Source organism: Myxine glutinosa, chromosome 1, assembly GCF_964187855.1.
Source record: "Myxine glutinosa chromosome 1, kmMyxGlut1.1, whole genome shotgun sequence".
In the NCBI taxonomy this organism is placed as follows: Eukaryota; Metazoa; Chordata; class Myxini; order Myxiniformes; family Myxinidae; genus Myxine; species Myxine glutinosa.
In genome coordinates this window covers 178,405,174-178,426,247 of record NC_136261.1, presented here as the reverse complement: position 1 = coordinate 178,426,247, position 21,074 = coordinate 178,405,174, and the positions used below count along the sequence as shown (strand labels likewise).

Below are 21,074 nucleotides of genomic sequence, written 5' to 3'. Positions count from 1 at the left end.
TTATATTATATCACCTTTATCTATCAATATTTTTGAAATGAAGATCAAATAGCTGTGTGTTGAAATATGTTGAAAAAGTCAAAACTTTACATGGGGTGTACCTACTTTTTCACGAGACTATATATATATATATATATATATATATATATATATATATATATATATATATATATAACTGTGAGAAATAGTAGAAACTCCACAGTACGAGCAGGGCGTCTCATTTGCATTGAATAAATAATCGGGAGATTGAATAAGACGCGGACGTAGCTTCAGGGCTTCGATCTTTAATTCGACAAGCTTTCGACCAACAAAGGTCTTCTTCTGAGTCTACAAAAACAGCAGGCATGTATATCATGATAATGTGCTCCCTACCGGCTGTATGTTTAGTTTGAGGATGCTTTCCGCGATTCAGTTATCCTGTGGGTGTGTTTCTGTGAGGAGAAGGGTGCAACGTCGCAGGGGGACATGCGACGCAGGGGGACGTCGCAGGGCTGAAGCTACGTCCCATGTTGTACCCATACAATATATATACACAAATACCCATACACACTTGACTGATATGGATGGATGCCAATCTCATATCCGCAACATTGCACCCATCTCTACCTCGGGGCGTCCCGACCCGATAAATTTTTACTTACTTTAGTGTGGCACTCAGATGTAGTTCCCTCTACTATTAACTCAACCCTGAGTGCGACAGTTTTACAGATGTTCACAAATGAGTAAATATGTCCCCCTGCGACGTTGCACCCTTCTCCTCACAGAAACACACCCACAGGATAACCGAATCGCGGAAAGCATCCTCAAACTAAACATACAGCCGGTAGGGAGCATTATTTACACAAGACTGATATTTACACTACGATCCAGGACCTGTTCTTTGAGGAACACATGCAGATGTTATGCATAGAGAGAGCACGCATGCCAGCATCGATACACCAACCCACGAGTGCTCTGTGGCCCTACGGCCTTTAATAATGTGCAGAGCACCCCATCCAAGCACCAAAAGCACCACCCCATACACACAGTCAGCACCATCCGGTGCACCAATAAAGTGTTCATAAAAATGCACAATCAAGTGTCCATGGTCACCGGTGGTGTCGCAGCCGGCCGATGTTCTGCCGCTGGTCTTGCCTTCCTGGAGTGCACTTCGCCTTCTGGCTTCTTTAAAAATAAAGAAAGGCGCCGACCGCGTCCATTTCTAAATTGTGGCCGTCAGGGGGGCCAACTAAAAGTGGTTCACCTGTATGGCATAGGTGCCACGTTGACCCAGAGGTCCATCCACGGGTGGTGCTTGCCCGCAAAAGAACTGCGGTCCATGGTGGGCGGCCACAAAAATTGCGGTCCATATGGTGTATCGATCCAGGCAGCAAGCAGCGAAAGTGCAGGCCCACAACTGCGGAGCCAGCACCTCTCTCTCCTCTCTCTCTGCCCCAAAGCCAGATCCTCGGAGGTGGGAGACAAAATAAAACAAGTGAGTAAGGTGGTAAGGGCGCAAAAGTGCACGCAATGCTAGGTAATGCACACTGGGGGCACATGGGAACCAGGTGAGACAGGTACGTTCCTACCGTACGCCCCCCCCCCCCCAACCAGGTAACCTACATTGCCCCTCCCTTACCCCTTACTGTATCCACCAAACACAACACTACCCATAAACATCTACTTTACACCTCAACAAACGTCCCTACTGTCCTCCCCGTTCCTCCCATAAACCAAATTCGTCTTCTCTCCCTCCTAACCAATCAAATTTGCCATTTCCAACTCTCATCAAAATTTGCCATCACCAATTCATCATCAGTCCCTCCTAAGGAGGGAGAGATGGAATCACCCCAATGTCTCATCCACGTCGTGATGCGTCTCACAAATCCACACAGCAATTCTCCTTTCCTGCAACACAGAACAAAGGAACACAGGTGTGGAGTCATCATCATCACCTCAGGTAAGTGGCTGCGTATGGTGCGACAGGTTCATCAATCCTAACTATTTCCTAAATGACTTTAACAACTTTACATTACCCGGGGTCTTTCCCTGCCAATCCATTGGCCAACTTACACTATGGGTTCTAAAAACCAATTCCCATTGACCAAACTGTGGTGCTTCTCAATTTGGGGTCTCACTCCCCCGATTCATCTCCCGGTGCCCTCGCACAATTTCTGGGCTGCGACGTGTAGCTCTCCCAGCAGGTCTACCCACCTGCACACCTCCACCACTGTAGTTGCCACCCGAGCTTACCTGCTCCTCACCCTAACCTAACTAACTGGGGAAGGCCCTCTCGCACTCTCACCCCCTCAGTGCCCTCTCTGGCACGGGCTGCCCGATCCACACCCGGGATCCTCAGGCACCCACTGACACTAACGGCTCCCAGAGCCCACCTGCGGCCTCACCTGGCCGACATCCTCACAGTGGTGGAGTGCCCAAACCAACTACACACACTAACAGGCTACACGCCCAGCCATTTCCACAACACTAATGCACCCATCCACAATACCATTCTGCAACCGCACCACAAATGCCAATATCCAACCACAATTTACCTATACCTTCTAACTATTCTTTAAACTACCCTCCCCGGGTACTCGTGAAAAGGGGTCCACTCTTCCCCCATCCACACCTTCGCACCATGCACACCACTCCGTACCACTTACTCCAACTCTCTCCACACCACTCATTCCAATACTCCATGTATTCCACACACCTGTACTTGCACACCTGTGCTCTCATACTTGGTGCCGCCTGCACCCTTCTCTCCCCCAAGCGCATTCGCGCTGATCCACAACACTCACTGCTCCACACACCTGTCCAGTTCTCACACAGCATCATCTCATCTAACTACTCCCCTCTGAAACTTGCACTTCCCAGTCGTCCCTTTAACTATTGCGCTCCCTCGTCATTATCATCCACACTAAACTACCTGCGTCCCCACTACAGGTATCCTTGTCACTAACTAACCTTAACGTTACCTAATGTCATCTTCGCTAGATCCCTACACACAATATCCTAACCCACCCGGGCTAGTTTTCACTGCCATACACCCCATAAGCTATAGCGCATTTGTCCCACACTCATGGGAAGGGTGGCAGGGATGCCACCCTTACCCACCAGGCCCATCGCTCATCAATCCCCCAGTCCTCTGGCACTAATAAGCCCCCCTTATTCAGAGGTACTGGGTCCCGCCTCGGCATCTAAAGCCGAGGCAATCCACGGGGGCGCCTGCTCGCCGGTGTAAGGCCTTCTAGTTTCTCGGGGTCTGGCGGGGGGGTGTCTGGGGTCGGCTAACCCGCTCCCCCCTGGGCGGAGTTAAGGACCTCAACCGCCGGGGATCATCCCGGTGCGTGGCTCGACAGTGCCGCGCCAGGTGACCCAGACGGTTGCAAGTATAGCACCTCACCTGATAAGGTGCTTGTCTCCGGAATTCCAAATTTCCCCCCCTGAAGGTCCGAATTGGATTACCCGCTCGTGGTCCACCGCGGGCCACCTCCGGGGCCGCCTGCCATGGTCCAGGTCCCGCTAGGCGCTGGTCCACCAGCCTCCGGACCATGCCCGCCAGGTCAGGACTCACGTCGGGGGCAGGCCCCCTGAGGGGTCCGCCCTCCATCGGGGGTCCCACCTGGCGGACCGCCATTGCGTGACGCTCGCTCCCCCGGGCCAGGGGCCTTGCTGCTTCCCAACGGGCCGCAGCGTCAGCCGCCTGGCTCAGAGTCTGCGGGCGCCACATGGCGAGCTGTTGCCGGAGCTCAATATCCGGGAGGGCCTGGATAAAATGGTCCAGCGCCAGGCTTTCCCGGGAATCCGCTGCCATACTAGCATGTGCGATCCCCACTGCGCGGCGAATGTCGTGGGCAAGTTCCCCGATGGCTTCCTGGGGCTTGCGTTTTCGCAGCGCGAGCTGAGCTTTAACAAGCTCGCTCTGCTGTTCAATGCCGAATCGATTAATTAGGGCGTCGCAGAGGGCTGGCAGGGTGAGAGCACCCGGTGGTAATGCCGTCAGCACCTCCGCCGCCGCGCCGCGCAATGCGGCCACCAGGTGTACTCCACCTTCGTCCTCACCCCAACCGTTGCCCTTACACACACAGTCAAACTGCGCCAGGTACGCGCGTAGATCACTCTTGCCGTCATACGGCGCGAGTGGGACCTTGTGGGACCACCTCGTATACGAGTCGTTGCCCGCCTGCCGGACCCCGTGCGTCGCCCCTTGTGGGGTCAGCGCGGGGCCGAACCGGCTGGGCCCCCACAGTACATTACCCCCAAGGCCTGGTGTTGCTCCCAACACTCCCTACCAACCAAGCCGGAGTGAGGACGCGCACTCCCCGCGCCGCCGCCGTTGTTGTTGTTGTTGTTGTTGTTGTTGTTGTTGAACCGTGAGGAAGAGCTGCGGGGAGGTATTGGGAGGTCCTAAACTTCCTAACGGTGCCATACAATCACATTCTGGTGCAACGAAGAGTCAGAATTAATGGAAACGAGTCCTTAACTGACATAGACTAAGAATAACTAGCAAGATGTCCTATAGTTGTCTACATGAGATGCGGTGGACCTGGATGCGACATTTAATGGGGGAAATAGGGGGAGGTCTGGTCTACAGAGTGTTGTTTACAGAAAATGGGACTAGGGAATGGGGGATTGGGGATAGTTGGGAAGTATGGAGGAAATAGGGGAATATTTACAAGCGGATATGAATGGATGCCAATCCCATATCCGCAACAATATATATATATATATATATATATATATATATATATATATATATATATATATATATATATATATATATATATATATATATATGTACATATATATTGTTACGGATCTCAGACGTCGGCTCTCCCCTTACCAAGGGGGGGGGTTAATCCTCTTGTCCTTTGATCTGGCCGACGCTACCCTGGATGTTATATGTTCCTTCCGGTCGGTATTAAATAGGTTTATTGGTCGACTTAGTCCTAATACCTAATTACTAACACCGACCGTGAAGCAAGGAAATAGCTCCCGCCCGAACCACAGCGTTAGTGGACACGCCAAGCGAAGCGAGCCGCGATTCGGGCCATTAACAAGGACTAGACCCGATTATAGTGGTTGCGATCGTGCCACGCTTACCCAATGAGAAAAAAGACTGATGCGATCGGATGGAGAGGAAACCAAGAAAATAGGAAGAACAAAGCAATTTATTACAAATGTACAAGGAGAAGAGGAAACGAAAGAAGTGAATGTGCAAGGAAGAGGAAGAAGCAGTTACACAGGGCAGCCTTAAACAGTCTTATCTTATTCCCTGGACAAACGGGCCCGTCTCACATACAGACACTCATACGGGGATTGTAGATGGTAGGGTGGAACAGGTTGATGGTCACCAGGGCGTCCAGGCTCCAGTCCGGCTCTGGTCCAGCGGACGAAACCCGGCAGGCAGCTCCGCGTGTACTGTAACGCGAACAGACATTTATATCACGGGGGGAAGGCTGGTGTCCTGGCGGCGTTCGTAATAGTTGCACACTCGTGCCAAATGCCCCCTCTCAAAGGTCCTGCTTTGAACTCCCAATGCCAACGAGCCCTCTCTGATCAAGCGCATGTACCCACAAGTTCGTTGTCTTGTGCGCTCTCCCAATACGTCCTGTCCACACCAATCTCGCGCATTAGTCCTCTCAATGCGCGCTCTTCTTCTCCGGTCCTTCTCAATACAAGCTTTCGCTGTAAATCCTTGCTGGTAAGTCCTCTGAAAGGGCTTTGCATTCTCGCTTTTATAAGTCAACCAGCGATCGCTCCGCCAGCCCAAAAGCCACGCCTATCAGGCGATTTTACTTCAGCCCTGGTTGTCTGGTTAAGGCTTACCGGCCCCGCCCTGATGGTGGGTTGACGTGGCCACACCTCCATTCTTGTGCTCCGCCTCCTTTCTTGGGATTTACCTCGTGGCTTATGGCGGCGTTGACCGAGCTCACGGGCAGTGAAGGCTGCTGGCAAGGCGCGTAACAATTGGGAGGGCCGTGGGGTACAGACAGGAGGGTGCGCCTAATGGCGTCGCTTGGAGAGGGAGGCTGCCAAAATGGATGGAATGGGGCCTACTCCTTATTTGATTGACACAACGCATATTCAACTATTGGAAACATGGCCTTAGCTATACACATACTAATGAAATAACTGAAGTCCTATGGTGACCTAAGTGTTGCTTGTGGCCTATTTATGGGGTGCTACCTTTAACCCTTTAATGATGTGATATTTACAAGAGTGTGGGTTCTCAAAACCGCAACACTGCACCCCTCCTTTTGCCAGGCTCGGCCCGAGCCGAAACATCAGGACTATCTTTTAACAATTAGTGTGACACTTAGGTGTGGTTACCCTCTACTTTTAACCTACTACCCTGAGTGCGACAGTTTTAACACTAGATATGTTCCCCCTGCTGCGTTGTGTCCTACCTACCTGACTCACGCCCACAATTAACCGAATTACGGAATGGTTCTCAAACCACATAGAGCCGGTGGGGAGCATTATTTACAATACACTCCTAATTATTTACACTGCAACCCAGGACCTGTCTTTTGAGGGAAAAAGCAGAAAGATTTTGAAAAGAGGAAATGCCATTTGCAAGGCACCGATACACCATACCCATATGTACAATAAATGTACCATAGCAAAAAATGCATGAAAAGCACCAAAAATGCACAAAAACAAACATTTTAAAATAATAAATGATGTCTTCTTGTGCTTCTCTGCTGGGCCTAACCCTAACCCTAACCCTAACCATATCTTGGCTGTCTTCTTGCTTGATGTTCTTTGATTCATTAATAAAAAGGGCACAAACCGCGTCCGCTTTTTTATTTATGGCCAGCAGGGCCAACTCAGGTGGTGCACTGCTGGGCATTGATGCCACTTAAAACAGTGGTCCGCAAGCCAGATACTGCTGGCAGCAAAGGTCTGTCCCAGCAGAGGTGCCAGGCCACAGAACGTGTGGTCCAAACGTGCCAAGCCACAGAATGTGTGGTCCATAGGTGCCAGGCCACAGAACGTGTGGTCCATAGGGTGTACCGGTGCAGGCAGGCATGCAGGCAGCAAGGTGCCAGCAACAGAGTGCGGCCGCACAATTCAGGGCACCTGCACACTCCCCTCACACAAAATACCATGGTCCATGAGTGGGGAAGGAAGACAAAGCAGAGGTTAGCGAGGGGCAAGGGCGCAAGCGTACACATCAAAACAAGGCAATGCGACATGAAGGGCGCGGGAGAGCGAGCTGAGAAAAGCTCGTCCCTACTCGTACGTCACCCCCATGTCCATCTACACTACCCTTGCCCTTCCCCGTATTTACACAATTTACAAATCCGTCCCTACTGTCTCATCCCCCATATCTCCCCTAAACCAAATTCATTACCAATCCCTCCCAAGAGGAAGGGATGGAATCACACACAATGTCAAATCCCGTCATGATGCGTCTTACATTCCAAATCGTTCACAAAACCTGGTGTGGAGTCCTATCACCTCGGTGAGTGGCTGTGGATGGTGCGAAGAGATTTTCCTCCTATCTGTCCTTCTAATTGACTATCACTGGTAAACTACCTGGGGTCTTGCCCTGCCAATCCATTGGCCATCATTACACTATGCGTTCTAAAAACCAATTCCCATTGACAATCCCTGTGGTGCTCACCAATTTGGGGTCTCACTCCCCCGATTTTTCTATAATGTGCCCTCGCACAATTTCGGGACTGGGTCGTGTGGCTCTCCTAGCAGGTCCTACTTACCTGTGCACCTCCGCCACTGAACGTCGCCACCCGAGCTTGCCTAGCTCCTCACCCTACACTAACCTGGGGAAGGCCCTCCCTGGCACTTACCCCCTCGATGCCCTCCATTGCACTGGGCTACCCGGGTCTTCTCCTCGGATCCTCGGGCCCTGCTGAACACTACTGAACTGAAAACTAACTGGCTCCCAGAGCCTACCTGCGGCCTCACCTGGCCAACAGACTACCAGTGGCGGAGTGCCCCAATAACCACACTTACTAACAGGCTCACACGCCCAGCCATTCCATACACTTATGCACCCAACAAAACACTACTTTCTACTACCTGCGCCACAGATGTCAATATCCAACCAAAATTTACCTACTCCCTCTACCTAACTTTAAACTACCCTCCCCGGGTATTTGTGAAGGGGTCCATCCTTCCCCCATCCACTCCCTCGCACCATGCACTCCACTCCACTCATCCCACAATACTCACTCCACACCATTTATTCCACATACCTGTTTCCATACACCCCAAATCTCCACTTGCATCCTATGCAAGTCATTCACTCAACACCATTACACTCATCCACAATACCCTCATCATACATCACTTCTCCAAACCATTGCCTCATTGGCTCAGATTTTCCCACCCTCCAATTCCTCATTTCAACATGCTCACCAGCAAGACTCTCATTCAATTCCTCATTTAATAAACTACACCACAAACACACTGCATCATTTAACTATCTACTCCCTTCTAATACTAGTGCTCCCCGTCATCCCTTATACTAAGCACTCCCTCGTCATTATCATCCACCTAATCTCTCTACGTCCCCACTACTTGTACAATGTCACTACTTAAATCTCAAGTCTCCTAAAGTCATTTCTAGGTCTCTAACCATTATCCTAACCCGCCCTCGGCGAGTTCTCACCGCCAAACCCCATAAATCTATAGCTCCTTTGCCCAAAATTGAATGGTACAACTACCATTCCAATCACTATTTCTATTCGTTCACTACTCTTGAGCCTCTCGTGCGGGAATACATTTTCACAGCTCGGCTTCGAAAAACCGAGCAATGCATGCGATGGTCTGTCTCCTGTTGGTTGGGTCCGTCCGGCATTTTTGACTCTGGGGAGGAGGCATACTCGGGCCGAGGTTCCAAGGTCCATCCCGGCGCGGAACCTTGCGGTCTCCGACCCGATGACCCAACCTCCCCCGGTCGGAGCACCGCGCCCGCCAGGGGGCAAAGGTCCGACCTGGCCTTTCTCCCCCGGAATCGTGCCGGTCGCCGCTACGACGCGGCACCAACCATACAGGGCGGGGCCCGGCCCGATTCGTGCACGGCGCTCTTTGCGAGAGTGCCACGGCAACGCTCCCTGCCGGCTCCCGCAGCACACAAAACGCACCACGCCCCGAGAGCTCGCGTCGGCTGTACGTCGGCCTAAGTGCTGCCCCGGTCAGCGTCGATGCTCGAATCGCATGCTCTCACTACGCGTTCCTTTTCTCACTCGCAAAACGCGGCGCTCCAGCCCCTCCCATACACTCCACACATTTTGTCACCGCACTCTCGTGCACACCACCCAGGCACACTCACACACTCCATTACACACCTCTCTCATGCACACCCTTGCGCACTCTCCTCCGTTACGTACTCCGTAACACTCGTGGGTGTGCACTCTTGCATCCACCCACTCAGCGCACACCTACCCACGGGTGTGCAATCTCGTGTCGCACACCCAATCACGCGCTCTGGTGTGCATCCCCGCACACGCTCCTCATCCATCTCCGGTGTGCATCCTCACACACTCTCTCCATCCATCTCACTCTCTGTATCACACTCACTCTCACACATGCACCCCATTGTGCATTCTCCCTCACTTTCACACAATGTCGTGCATCCTTCCTCGCACTCTGTAATACACTCGCGCTCCAGCGCCGTCCGCACACGCGCGCCATTCACTTTCACACAGCGCACCACGGACCTTCTACGAGCACCCGGGTGACGCCGGGATCCCAAGCGCGTGAAAAATCCTCTCGCGCCAAACTTTTTCATGCCATATACAGCCCGGCCTACCTTCGGGATCCTTTTCTCCACACGCACCTGCAAATCTTTATTGGGATTAGCAAGTACGGCATCATGATGCGAACACAGACTTTGTACATACTCCATCTTTTCCTCCCGCGATTGCACTTCTAAGTCCGCCGTCTCTTGAATCCCAATTTCCACTATGATTAATTCATTTTCTTTTTCCTCGACGACCGCTGGCGTTAATAAAATAAAATTCTCTAATTCAGCGGTCGTCAGCTTCTCTATCCCCTGTGTCGCGATTTCTATACCAGTCCACGTATCTGCGCTTTGCTCAGCCTCGCTTAACCCATGCTCCTTAAGCCGCGCTACCCCGTCGCAAACCCGTGTGCCTTTCCCGCTTGACCTGCGGTCTCTGTCTTTCCCATGTTCTTTTATGTGGCCCATTCTGTTTTCAAACCCCGTTGACCCCTCGTTTATTTCTCTGGCTTGGCCATTCACGTCCTCCAACTGGCCCCTTAATTTGTTTTCAAATCCCCCTAATTTGCTTTCTAACCCCCCAATTTGACTTCCCAATTGCTCCCCCATTCTATTTTCCAAATTACTTAACCCATCTCTCAATCCCCCAATTTGGTCTCCCATATGATTTTTCAAATTGTTTAACCCGTCTTTCAATCCCCCCATTTGGTTCCCCAATTTATTCATTTCCCTGTTGGATTTGTCAGCCATCTTTTCCATATACCCCATCATTTGCACCATAAATAATTGGAATTCCCCTGGCCACGTGGGCCCGGCACTCGCTGCCACGTGCGAGGCGCTGCCATTTTGTTCGCCTGCATCCCCCACTGCCGCACCTTCTTCAATTTCCTCCTCCATTCCTCCCAATTATCTCACTTCTTCCCAGGGGTCCTGGGTTGACTCTAACCCCTCTTCATCTACCCCCACCGGCATCCGATCACCTTGGCTATCCATGGCACGATTCAAATTTAGATGTTAAATAAAATTTCCGCCGCTCGTAATTTTGACCAAATTTTGTCCACAGATAAGAAAATTTGGTTTGGGTCCAAATCCCACTCCCCGGCACCAATAGTTATGGCCAATATGCACAATTGGTGTCCAAAATTTGGTCTACTAAATTTAGTCCCAGGTTCTAAATCACCACTCCTGAGAACCAATTGTTACGGATCTCGACCGTCGGCTCTCCCCTTATCAAGGGGGGTGGGGGGTTAATCCCCTTGTCCTTTTATCTTGCCGACGCGAGTCCTGGAGGTTATAACGTCCTTCCCGGCGCGGCGTTAGGTAGGGTTTGTTAGGCCAAGGGGTTCACTACTACCTAATTACTAACGCCGACCGGAAACGAGGGAATAACTCCCGCTCGAACCACTGATATGATGGAATATGCCGAGCGGATAGCAATCCGCGATCCGAGCTGTTAACAAATGACTAGACCCGATTCTAAGCGATTGCGATCGTGCCACGCTTACCCAATGAGAGAAAAGACTGATGCGATCGGATGGAGAGGAAACCAAGAAAATAGGAAGAACAAATCAATTTATTACAAATGTACAAGGAGAAGAGGAAACGAAAGAAGGGAATGTGCAAGGAAGAGGAAGAAGCAGTTACACAGGGCAGCCTTAAACAGTCTTATCTTATTCCCTGGACAAACGGGCCCGTCTCACATACAGACACTCATACGGGGATTGTAGATGGTAGGGTGGAACAGGTTGATGGTCACCAGCGCGTCCGGGCTCTAGTCCGGCTCCGGTCCAGCGGACGAAACACGACAGGCAGCTCTGCGTGTAGTGTAATGCGAACGGACAATTATATCACGGGGGGGGGGGGGGGGGGGGTGTCCTGGCGGCATTCGTAATAGTTGCACACATGCCAAACGCCCCCTCTCCAAGGTCCTGCTTTGACTCCCAATGCCAATGAGCCCTCTCTGATCAAGCGCGTGTACCCACGAGTTCGTTGTTATGTGCGCTTTCCCAATACGTCCTGTCCACACCAATCTAGCGCATTAGTCCTCTCAAGGCGCATTCTTCTTCTCCGGTCCTTCTCAATACAAGCTTTCGCTGTAAATCCTCGCTGGTAAGTCCTCTGAAAGGGCTTTGCGTTCGCGCTTTTATAAGTCAACCAGCGATCGCTCCGCCAGCCCAAAAGCCACGCCTATCAGGCGATCTTACTTCAGCCCTGGTTGGCTGGTTATAGTGGTTAAGGCTTACCGGCCCCGCCCAGATGGTAGGTTGACGTGGCCACACCTCCATTCTTGTGCTCCGCCTCCTTTCTCGGGCTTTACCTCGTGGCTTATGGCGGCGTTGAGCGAGCTCACGGGCAGCGAAGGCTGCTGGCAAGGCGCGTAACAATTGGGAGGGCCGTGGGGTACAGACAGGAGGGCGCGCCTAATGGCGTCGCTAGGAGAGGGAGGCTGCCAAAATGGACGGAATGGGGCCTACTCCTTATTTAATTGACACAACGCAGACTCATCTATACACATACTAATGAAATAACTGAAGTCCTATGGTGACCTACATGTTGCTTGTGGCCTATCTATAGGGTGCTACCTTTAACCCTTTAATGATGTGATATTTACAAGAGTGTGGGTTCTCAAAACCGCAACAATATATATATATATGTATATATATATATATATATATATATATATATATATATATATATATATATATATATATACATACATACATACATACATACATACATACATACATACATACATACATACATACAGTCACGTGAAAAAGTAAGTACACCCCGTGTAAAGTTTTGACTTTTTCAACATATTTCAAAAAACAGCTATTTCATCTTCATTTCAACAATATTGATAGACTAGCCGAAACCCGTGGAACATCCACGGAAGGGAGGATGTGGTGTATGGATAGAGTGTACCATTATGGATGACATAGGGGATTTCCTTGTCCGAGTAAGAGTTAGGAAGGAAGATGAGAATGAAGAGTGCGTATATGAACAACGATCGCCGACACCAGCACAAATGCATGCTCTGGATTGTCCACTCAGTGGACGGCTTGCTTTCGCCTTCGCCTGTCCAATCAGCGGACGGCTTGCTTCGCCTTCGCCCAGCAGACGCCAATACGATGGCGTCGTAAGATGGCGTCGTATCGGCAGTTAATCGGATGCTTTTGGGCCCCAACGTCGGCTAATTCAGATTTTTCGAGTATGGCTTTACGTGATAAACAAAGAGCGCGGTTCGTAGATCGTAAATCCATTAGTGCCGTGGGCATCGGGTCACTGGGTGCGGCGTAAAAGGGATAACAAAGTCGAGTCCGTACGCAATTATTATATAGATAAAGGTGATATAATATAACAAATATCATGAAACATTTACATTTTGTAGTCCATTGTATAATTTAAATAAACATAAATGCAAATTTCGCATGTGGAAAAAGTAAGTACACCCTTGGCTCTAATAGGTGGTATTGCCCCCTTTGGCAGAAAGAACCTCAAGTAGGCATTTCTTATAACTGTCTACCAGTCTCTGACATCGACTGGGAGAAATCTTTGCCCACTCCTCCATGCAGAATTCTTTCAGCTGTGCGATGTTTGAGGGGTTTCTTGCATCCACAGCTCGTTTCAAATCCCCCACAACATCTCGATGGGATTTAGATCCGGGCTTTGACTTGGCCATTCCAGAGCCCTCCATTTCTTTATTTTCAGCCATTACTTGGTGGATTTACTGGTATGTTTAGGGTCATGGTCATGTTGCAAGGTCCACCTTCGGTTGAGCTTCAACTTTCTGACAGATAGCCTCACATTATCCTCAAGCACCCTCTGGTACAATGAAGAATTCATAGTGGATTCTATGATGGTGAGCTGCACAGGCCCTGATGCAGCAAAGCTGCCCCCAACCATAATATTTCCACCACCATGCTTTACAGTTAGTATCAGGTTCTTGTCGTCAAATGCTGTCTTTGGTTTTCGCCAAACATGTCTTCTGGTACTGTGGCCAAATAGCTCTACCTTTGACTCATCTATCCATAGCACATTGTTCCAGAAGTGCTGGTCTTTGCCTTGGTGTTCATTGGCAAACTTTAGTCTTGCCCTGATGTTCTTTCTGGACAGCAAAGGTTTCCTCCTGGCACACCTCCCATGTAGATCAAATTTGTGCAGCCTCTTTCTAATGGTAGACTCGTGCACTTTGACATCAACAGTGGCAAGAGATACCTGTAGGTCCCGTGATGACATTCTGGGGTTCTTAGAGACTTCTTTCAGCATCTTGCGGTCTGCTCTCAGGCTGAACTTGCTGGGGCGGCCTGGCCTGAACAAGTTGGCAGTTGTTTGGAATCTTCTCCACTTGTAGATGATCTTCCGGTCAGTCGAATGATTGATTTCAAATTGTTTGGAGATCTTTTTAAATCCCTTCCCAGACTCGTAGGCATCTATAACCTTCTTTCTGAAGGCCTCAGAGAGCTCTTTTGATCTAGGCATGGTGATGCCGCACACTTTTTTTTTTTTTTTTTTTTTTTTGTATACAAGATCGAGGCTCGTGAAAGAGCTAACATTAATCACACAAAAAGACAAACCGACACACAAAACACAAAAAACAAGGGGAGCGGCAGACAAGATGGGGAGAGAGGGGGAAGGACACAAACACAACATTTGAGAGCAGGGACATCGGGAGGACTTGGGGGGAGGTGGGAGAGGAATAAAACATATGAACACTGCAAGGACTCTGGGGTGAATTACCGGGGGTAGAAAAGATCAAGGTTTTCAATGGGGGAAGATAAGAGATGGTGGTGAACAGCTGTTTTAAAGACCTGGAGGGAGGAGTGGGATTGAAGGGAGTGGGGGAGTTTGTTCCAGAGGCGGGAGAAAAGGGGAATGAAAGAGTGAAGGTGAGCAGAGAGCCTAGACTTTGGCAGTTTAACCATAAGAGGGTTGCAGGCAGATCTTGTGCGACCTGAAGGAATATTGGGGGGACAGAGCACAGAGAGAGCTGGGGGAGCAAGGCCGGAGAGGAGTCGGTAGAAGACAGAAAGACCACCAACCTGCCTGCGGTGAGTGAGTGAAAGGCCCTCGGAGTTGACTACATCGCAAGAGATTCCAATGATTCTGAAAGCTTTGGCCTCAACAGCGTGAAGCCGAGCAAGGTGTGAGGCAGGAGCACCAGCCCAGAGGGGGGAACAGTATTCCATTGAGCTGCGGATGAAAGCCTTGTATGTGGTGAGGAGCTCAGGTGTGCCAAGGAAGGACTTCGTACGACGGAGGATGCCCAGTCGGCGACACTTCAACAACAAAGAGCAAACCAAACGAAATGTCTGAGGTTTAAATAAGACAGGTTCCTCCAAGATCCTCTCTGACGATGTTCTAATCATTTGCACCTGAGCTGGTGCACCTGATTCTCATTTTAGGTATTTGAAGTAGTGATAAATGTAGGGGTGTACTTACTTTTTCCACATGCGAAATTTGCATTTATGTTTGTTTAAATTATACAATGGACTACAAAATGTAAATGTTTCATGATATTTGTTATGTTATATCACATTTATCTATCAATATTGTTGAAATGAAGATCAAATAGCTGTATGTTGAAATATTTTGAAAAAGTCAAAACTTTACATGGGGTGTACTTACTTTTTCACGTGACTGTATATATATATACATATACACACACACACACACACACACACACACACACACACACACACACACACACACACACGGTTATTATGGAAGTACTTTTAAATTGTGACATTTTAAAATGTGTGCTTGTGTCCCTTGAATGCAATGATAATAATGGATGGACTGACTTGTTTCCGGCTCTTTTTCATGTCGTTGCCCCTTTCAATCCCACTTGTATCATCTTCTTGCATCTAATTGCTTCCTCTAACATTTATGTACAGGCCTCATATGCATTTTTACATTTTGTTGGCCCACCTCAAAGGCAATACAGAGTGAAATAATGTTGTTTTATTTGTATGGCTTATTCCAAAAATATCACAGTGCTGTTATTATGTATAATAGTGATTCAGTGTTTCTATCCGAAATATTTATCATTGATTGATTAGACAGCAGCCTCATGGAATATTTTCTTGGAGACCTACAGGAGTGCACATGGATGCCTGATCTTCTGATCATTTCCTGTAGGGATATTTGAAAGACAGAGTGTACAGGAACAGGCCACACACACTGAAACTGAAAACTGAAACTGAATGAAAATATTACAAGTGAAATTTAGGCCATTTCTTTGTTGTGAAGGATGAGGGTTATGGGTACCAGAACAGGGGAATGTGTTAACCGCCCAAAGGGGCATTTAACTAACATCATTTTCAAAACCTAGTGTATCCTGAAGAAATTACAATGTCTGTGCATTATAAACGTTATTACAGTTGAATAAATAACTTCTATAATTAAAAGAGGTTTCTATTTCAAACATGTCCCATCTTTTTTACACACCCTGTAGATATGATGTAATATTGGAGTCGAGAAGTGGTCAGATTATTACATTGGTAGAATTTGCTTTTGTTTTGTATCTGATTTACCTTGTACCTCTATTGTAATTTCCTTTGTCCTGAATGTTCACACAAACTGAAATGTGACCCATCCACCCAGTCCTGTGTAGTGGTACGGGTCCAGTGACCTATAATAGGCAGTTATAGTGAGAATGATGATGTCTATATTGATAACCAGGCCAAAATTATAAGTAGTTGGTTCTGTCACCATTTTGTTTGATGTAGGATGACGCAAAAAGGTATGACAAACAGCTAACTGACCTGCACAGCTTCATGGAGAAATGCACGCGTGAGCTCATCTGGTTGGACACGCAGCAATCTGAGCGGCTGCACATTGATTGGAGCGATCGCAACACCGAGTATGACACCCGAGGTCTTCTGCACCAGGTGCAGCTTTTTATTTTGCATATATGAGATATATTGCACAAACCAGGTGCCAGAGTGTGAACTATATACTCAAACATTCACTTCCTTGAATCCTAGACCATGGCATTTTGTGTAATACCTCTAGGAGAGAGTCTGTCATGTCACAAATCTAGGTATGTGCTGTGCACAGGTAATTTGATAATTTACTTCCCAATATAGTGTCACAAATCTAGAATAGTGAAGTTTTTGTTTAAATATTTGAGCACCCTTACATTCATAGTGTCTGTGCATGTAAAGACTTTGCATAAAGTTTCAGATAAACCATTTTATGTGTTGTTGATAAAGCATTATTAAGGCATAGGTGGTTATATAAACCAAATCATAGGTTGTCCATGGGTGGTCCAAAAACCCTAGGACGTAGGTGGTTATATAAACCTGTGAATATCCATGTAGTGGCCATTGCATACTGCCCTTTTTGGGAAGTCATCGCAGGTCTCTTTGTTGTTATCAAATAAGGTTTTATTTGACTTTAGCATATGCTAAGTTGAAATACGCAGCTGATAAGCAGTGGATGAAGGTCTTTTAGGTGGCTAAGATAAGATGTCGTTTCATAAGATAAGCCAAGGAATGACTCTGTATGACCAAGGATGCCCAGAAAAATAAGAAAAATCAAAAACTGCAAGTGAAAAGGTTTGGCACAGAAAATGCCAGATCAAGACTGAGCAGATGATGTTTAACAGATGAAGTTCAAATACTGGAACATTCAATGATTGCTGGTACAAGGTTAAGCTGTGGGACTGGGTTTGTGCTTAAAATGTTTTAATATTTGCAAAACAATAGATAAAGGGTATTACTTAGGCATCCTGTTTGTGAAATAACCCTTAAAATGCAGGAAATGCGATGGTAGTTCAATTTTTTTTGTGATGGAAAGGGAAAGGCCCCCCACACCAGCGAACTTGCTATTGGCAGCCATTATGGTGAGTATATTTGCATTGATTATTGTGCGGAGCTGAGGGACATCCAAGTGGTGCAAATTGAATCTGCACTTTTTACCCCTGATATTCTTAAAATGACAGATCGCCAAAGATTTGGGAAGTGATTTTTCAAACGTCTGGAAAATTCCGTTTGAAAGTGGAACATCCAGAGAATTATAGAAGAATTATGAACCATTATCGATGTAACTCTCCAAGCACATATCAGAAAACAAAATTTCCACCTCATCCTTACATTACCACCCAATGATTTTTTTTTTTTCCAAAACAAGCAAAAACACAAAGCAATCATTAAGCAAAAACAATCTTGATGACAGAGGGAGAATAGACAAGAACAAGGTGCTGGCGAGAAGAATCACAACAAAGGCAAAACGATTCTCTCTTAAGCAAGTTAAAACAAACGACAAGGAAAAAACATGCTTTGCAAAACAATCTGATACATGCACTTTGCAGAGGGCCACCGTATTACTCCAATTTGTAATCCTCCAAAAGCTCTCCTGCTTTTGCCTTTTAATATCCCCTATTGGCCCATTTGCATTCGGACCCCGCTATTCGCAGTCCGCTATTCGTGGGTTCCATTGTATTAGTGAGTGATAAAATGCGACCTGTTTCTCCATTCGCGGAAAAGTGTCCCACGATCTCGCGGTTTGGTTTTTTTTTCTCTGTTTGCGGCTGTGTTCCGTGAAATAGCGGAGGGCGGGGGGGAGGTGGAGGGGGTTTTCCTATTTGCGGCCGTGTTCCTCGAATTCACGTTTTTTCAGGGGCACACATAAAAAAAATCACAAGCCGTTAGCTTGACATACAGTATTTATAAAACCCATCTTTCACCAGCCATGCCTAAAGCAGCTGGATATACGCAAAAAAAAACATTGTACGAGCCGCAAGCATGACCTGCTCCTGCATTTGCTGCCATGTGTTTCGCGTTTTCACGGCTTACGCGAGATATCCCGCCGTTCACACTGAATAGCTTCACGTGATATTCCACCATTCACAGGTAAACAATGTTTCACGGGATATCCCACTGTTCAAACTGTCACTTCATGTGTCCACCGTTTACAGGTAAACATTGCTTCATGTGATATCCCACCAGCTGCATAACACGTCATCCCTGCAAGTTACTTTACAGAATGAAAACACTCCACAGTATATATTAGTGCAATTAGCTGTCTCCCTTTTCCCCATTGAAACAATGGCACGGCATTCATTTGCGGATTTTCATCGACATTCGTGGATTATTGCCAACATTCGCAGGTTTTATCTCACCATTTCTGGGACGTTCATCAACCTTCGCGGATTATCTTCGACATTTTCGGGATTTGCGTCACCATTCGTGGATTTTGCCTCTGTTCACGGTTTGGTCCTCTCTATTTGCGGATTTTCACGACTCAGGAACCTATCTCCCCCTTTTTCCATTGAAACAATGCCGCGCTATTCACGAGTTTCACTATTCGCAGATTTTCTAGGAATGTATCCCCTGTGAATAGCCGGGTCCGACTGTATATATAGCTATATTGGCAGGAATGATGTCAAATCAACAGCCAGCTCTGCCCACCCCCTTTCCCCCACCCCACCCCCCCCTCCCATCCCCTGCCCTTTCCCTCCAGCACCAGCAATCAAGCATGGTCAAGGTGTTTGTGAAATTTGCACAAGCTTAAAGAATGCTTGGGAATGAAATAATTAATGATTGAATTATGATTTCATCCTCGTACTTTGAGACAAATATGTTGCTTATCTGGGTTTGCATGGAAACTTTGGCCATTGATATTCAAATTCTCCAAAATGGTTATTAATCTGCTTGGTCACATCATGTTATCTCTATTTGCAGCGAACACTAGTCGACGATGTTGTGAATGAAGAGAAAAACATCAGCGTCCTGCAGGTGGAAGGCAGGAAATTAATAGCGGAGCACCATCCAGCCAAAGAAACATGTCAGGTACACTTTGAAGTTTCATTTTGCTGTGTTGTTGTATATTTCATAAATATTTGTTTTCTTCTTCTACACAAAATCCTCTGCTTATCCAAGGCAATACATTTTGTGGCCTTTGTGACCATTAAACTTCCTCTCACTCCCATGATATCTGCAGGTCTACCTGGATGCAATTGATAGTGACTGGAATCATTTCCTCAATTTTCTTGTCGCGGAAGAAGTGCATTTGCAGGCCTTGAAGGACTATCAGGCCGTGAGTGTCAACACTTGTATTACCCTTCCTTGTCCGTTTCATCAAGACAACTCAATTATGTTGTTTAAGGTTAATTATTATAACTTGATTCAAAATATTTTGCAGGAGAATTGATCACGTATAAATGGACAATTACTGAGTCATAACTCATGAGGTACTTGAGGCCATTGCTATTCCTATTGATATAAATGATTTAATTTAGAGGTAGGATGAATGTATCCAAATTTTCATAGGACACTACGTTAGAGGGTAAGCTAAAATCGTAGGAACCACCTTTAGAGGCCATTTTTCCACGCAGAGCAGGGGGTTTGCATTTTTCGGGCACCGTGGTCCCCTTTTTGAAGCAATGTTTTATGGTCGGATGCCCTTCCTGCCACCAACCCTATTGGTCGCCTCTTGCAACACACAGGGAATTACCAGTGAACTGGTACTCAATTTGTCGACCTCGGAAGGATGACAAGCTGAGTAAACCCCCCTGGTGTTAATTCAGCGATCGACCAGTATTCAAACCCAGGATCCTAGGATCCCAAGCCGCACCTGAACCGCTAAGCCAACACCAGGCTGAAGCTAAAATCGTAGGAAGAAGAGAAAATGTTGCAGAATATGTCGTAATTTACAAGAAACTTACAAGAGTTTCCTTACAAGCAACTTCTATGCGCTATCATTACCGACTTATGCTTGTTTGTGCGTGCCCTATCCTTTTTAAATGCTGAATGTCAAGCAACCTTTTTTTTTTTTTAAGCAGCATGTACAACCTTTTTATGTACAATTTTATGTACATGTACAACCCTGCAACCTTTTTAAATCTTTGGTATAACTCAGCCAGGGTTCAAATTACCGACCTCCCAGACTCAGAGCAGACACTCTAACCATTATGGCACCGTGTAATTAATATGATTTTAAAGTCAAATTGGCCAGTGAATGGCAAATTGCATTTAATCGAGAGAAATGTAAAGCAATGGGTGTAGGTAGAAATATTACCATTAAAGATATGTTTCTTTTGGAAGATTCTGCAGCAAGCGCCTCAGGAAATAGATTTAGGAATAATAATGGAAGAATCAGCAAGCAAAGCAGACAGGCAGCTATTATATTAATAATAAGGCAAGCGAGATTAAATGATGCCTTCAGAAGAACATTGTGTTTCAGTCTGAAGAAGCACGAGCTTTGCATAGTTATTGGTAATCCCACATCTAGAGCACTGTGCTCATCTTTGGTTACCTTATATAAAATATTGATTATGCATTAAAGAAGGTTCAATTTAAATTCTAAACAAACTAGAACGGCACTCGGTGGAGCGCATACCTCCGCCAGGCTGAACAGTTTATGTTTT

General features: G+C 47.2%; 1 protein-coding gene across 1 annotated transcript in view; it reads left to right on the top strand.

The window, feature by feature from the left end:
- Window positions 1-21,074, top strand: part of LOC137431444 (periplakin) — a 135,082-nt gene that overhangs the window by 57,023 nt on the left and 56,985 nt on the right. The window contains exons 7-9 of the mRNA XM_068122769.2: window positions 16,432-16,593; window positions 19,390-19,497; window positions 19,649-19,744. Of these exons, the coding sequence (XP_067978870.2) occupies window positions 16,432-16,593; window positions 19,390-19,497; window positions 19,649-19,744 (366 nt within the window). The remainder of the gene's footprint in view (window positions 1-16,431; window positions 16,594-19,389; window positions 19,498-19,648; window positions 19,745-21,074) is intronic.